Source organism: Monoraphidium neglectum, assembly GCF_000611645.1.
Source record: "Monoraphidium neglectum strain SAG 48.87 unplaced genomic scaffold scaffold00606, whole genome shotgun sequence".
Classification (NCBI taxonomy): domain Eukaryota; kingdom Viridiplantae; phylum Chlorophyta; class Chlorophyceae; order Sphaeropleales; family Selenastraceae; genus Monoraphidium; species Monoraphidium neglectum.
In genome coordinates, this window is record NW_014013022.1 from 23,004 (window position 1) to 26,258 (window position 3,255).

Genomic DNA, 3,255 nt, shown 5'->3' on the forward strand with positions numbered 1-3,255 from the left:
CCGCCGTAGCCGCCGCCGCCGCCGCCCCCATAGCCGCCAAAGCCACCCCCGTAACCACCCCCACCCCACCCGCCGGGCGGCCCGTAGCCCTGCGGCCCGTAGCCGGGCGGAGGGCCCCACGCGCCGGGCGGTGCGTCGTAGCCGCCTCCGCCGCCGAAGCGGCCCATGCCGCCACCGCCGCCGCCGCCGCGGCCGGGGCGGCCGCCGCGGCCGCGGCTGATCTCCACGCGCCAGCCGTTGTGGCCGTCCAGCCTTTTGACGGCCTCCTCCGCATCCTTCAGGTTCTGTGAGAGGGCGATGACAACAGGGGGTTGAGGTGGGCGCAGGTGATGAGGTGTCGCGAGGGGCGCTTCGTATGTGGCCGCGGGAGGTTTGTCGGAGGCAGACACGGCGGGGCAGAGGCCGCAACATCCAGCGCCGCGCCCTGCTGCCGCACGCCTCCTTTCGACCCACCTCAAAGGTGACAAAGCCTGGAGGGGGAGGCGCGTTGACGCAAGGCGAGCGGCAGGCCGGTCCCAGCGGCAGCGGCGATGCGGGTGCGGCGATCGGATTAGGTAGAGGGACACACACGGGGGCGGCCCACGGCGAGACGCGGCGCCGCCGCTACTGGCTCGGGCGCGTCGGAATCTCCGCAGAGAGGGGGACGTCGCGGCGCGTCGCGTCGCGGCGAGGCGCAGGCAGGCGGCGCGTCGTGTCGCGGCGTGGCGACAAGGGGCCGGCTGGCCGATGAATGAGTGGTGCGTGAGTGCGTGCTGGCCCCACGGCGCGCGCCGGGTGCGCCAGCGGTAGGCCAAGCCAGGGCGCGTGGGGGCTGGTTGTGTCGCCGGCGTGGCGCCGCCGTATGGGGCTGCCATGCGGCGCGGCAGGGTCGCCCAACACACGGCTGAAGTCGTCTGCAGAGCCGACCCTGCCCGCCGTCGCCCGCCGCCGGCGCAGAGTGCTCAGCCCGCCGCCCGCCACCTGCAGGCTCTCGGCCCCGCCGGCGGCGCCCACCCACCAAAGCCGCCGGGCTTCCGCGCGATCCAAACGTCCTGCAGCCGACCAAAGCGCCCAAATGCGTCCTCCACCTGCGGCGGGGGTGGGCAGCGGTAATGGGGCCCTTCAGGAACTGCAGCACGGGTGGCCCCTGAAAAATGGACGACACACTAAGGAGCGCCACAGAAAATGCTCTGCCCCGTGCCGCCATGGCTGCATGCCAGATCGGGCGCAGCGCAAAGCAGCAGCCGCAGCCGCTGCTGGCGCCGCTGTCCCCACCCCATCGGCCGGTTGTGAACCCGTTCGCCCCGCGCTAGCGACGCCCTCACATCTCTATCAGGTATGGAAGGGTCTTGAAACCCGACGTACACCCTTGTGCCCATGATGCTGAGCGGGTGTGATCTAAAGGGTTGCAGGCAGCCAACAGGAGGCTGACAAGTTGAAGTTGTGTTCACAAAGAACTAACAGCAGGACCCAGACGTTGAAGACTGGACAGCCCGCACGTTGGGCATGCAAGGATTTCGGGCTTCGGGAGGGAGCCGGATGGAAGCGAGGCCGCACGAGCAGGAAAGCCAGGCTCCATCAAAGACGGCGTTTTGTTCCGGCAACCGCTAGTTTTGCGTAGTGGCGCTCCCGGCATGCGCTGCACCCGCGATCCTAGCCTCGGCCCAAACCTGTATGATATCTCGCCTCACTGCAGAGAGTTCAGCAACCTCCTCCATTTGCAGCGGCCCGCTCCAGGGAGGCTCAAGCGTCGCATATCAAGGGTTGCGGCGTGTGAACGAGCTCAAGAGCCTGCGATTACGCTGATACTGCAGGGTGCGCTGACTGGTTGGCGACATGGGAACAGAGAGGTATTCACGCCCGCAGCCTGGCGGACGCGACCGCATTGTTCCTGGTGTTGGCCTATCTGGGTAAGCGCAGATGATGTGCAAGGGCTACGGTAGGCAAGCTGGATTTCCGACCAAGGCAGCTGTAAAGCACGCTCCCCCGCCCTTGCCACCACACTCAAACCTCATCGTCATGGGGCCTGAGTGCGGGTGGCCAGCTGCTGCACTCCCTCTCCCTCCCCTCCCATCGCTTTGCACATGCGCACCCCAAGACGCAGGCAGCCTCCCTGTGTAGATTCGCCTCATACAATAGAGCAAACACATGTGTTCGGCCCAGCTTACCTTCGCCCCCCGACCATGTCCCTTCCGCCGCTGCTTTTTTGTGAAGGGAATCGTGTGGGTTAGTTCCTCATGCCGCTGCACAAACAACCTGTGCTACATGTCTATGACACCCATCTTAGTACGGCAGCTTCCTTTGACGCAAAAAAATTGGCGTGCCATCACAAGGAAAGAGGCCGTTTGGTCGCCTGCTGCGCATGTTTCGTGTACCGTATGCAGCAGCTGTGCAACCTATCAGGCTGTATGAGGTCGTGTATGCGCGTGCACAGCCGTGGCGGGGTACAAGTTTTCAAGTCATTTCCATGGCCGGCCACCGTCGTGATTTGAGCATTGCAACAAATCGCACCCCGCATGCTCCCCTGTTGTACGACACCTCACCACTGCTGTCCGTTGTTGGGTCCAAAATGTCACTCGCTGTCGCAATGGCGTGCCGGGCTCTCCTGTTTAGTGCCCTGATCGTGCTCGCCGCGGCACAGCTGCCCAACCTCAGAGTTGGGCTGCCCCCGGACACGGATGCAAACAAGAGGCTAGATATGCAGAGCGGCTACCCACTCGTGGTGAGCCTGTGTTTGCAGTTTAGGGTGTACGCGGTGGAGCTCGGGTGATCCCGTTCGCGCGTGTGTCTCCATGACCGACTCGGGCGCAATTTTCAAAGTCAAACACTTGACATGCTTTGGCGGGCGTGGAAGCAGTGGCAACTGTGCTCGCATCTCGCGAAAGCAGCGCTGCATCGCGCCGCCGGCTTCGCTGAGCTCAAATCGCAGCGGCGTGCGCGTATCAAACGGGCCGCGAGATGCAGCCCGCTGGTCTTTCATTCGCAGAATAGCGAATGGTGCAGCTCGAGCCTGTGCAGCACGCGATGCGTCACCCGGCCGCGCGTTGACCGCTGCCCTGAGCCCGGCAGTCCGCCCCCGTCCGCACCCGGTATGGCACTAGCTCGGCCACACAGCGCGCACCTTCCCACCCCTCTTCGGCCCGCAACGATCATGCGCTATACTTGCCACGTCCAGACACCCACCACACACAGACAGTTGCACCGCACAACCCCAACCTCCACGTCAACCGCCCATCGCGCCCAATCCCCACTCGGCCTGTCGCCACAACCGCCCCC

General features: G+C 65.3%; 1 protein-coding gene across 1 annotated transcript in view; it reads right to left on the reverse strand.

Annotated features, from left to right (window-relative positions):
• MNEG_4389 (hypothetical protein) overlaps positions 1-1,697 on the reverse strand; it is a gene marked incomplete at both ends in the record, with an annotated part of 2,679 nt that extends 982 nt beyond the window's left edge. The window contains 4 exons of the mRNA XM_014047139.1: positions 70-284; positions 454-470; positions 998-1,067; positions 1,671-1,697. Coding sequence (XP_013902593.1) covers positions 70-284; positions 454-470; positions 998-1,067; positions 1,671-1,697 — 329 coding nt within the window. The remainder of the gene's footprint in view (positions 1-69; positions 285-453; positions 471-997; positions 1,068-1,670) is intronic.
• Positions 1,698-3,255: the final 1,558 nt, after the last annotated feature.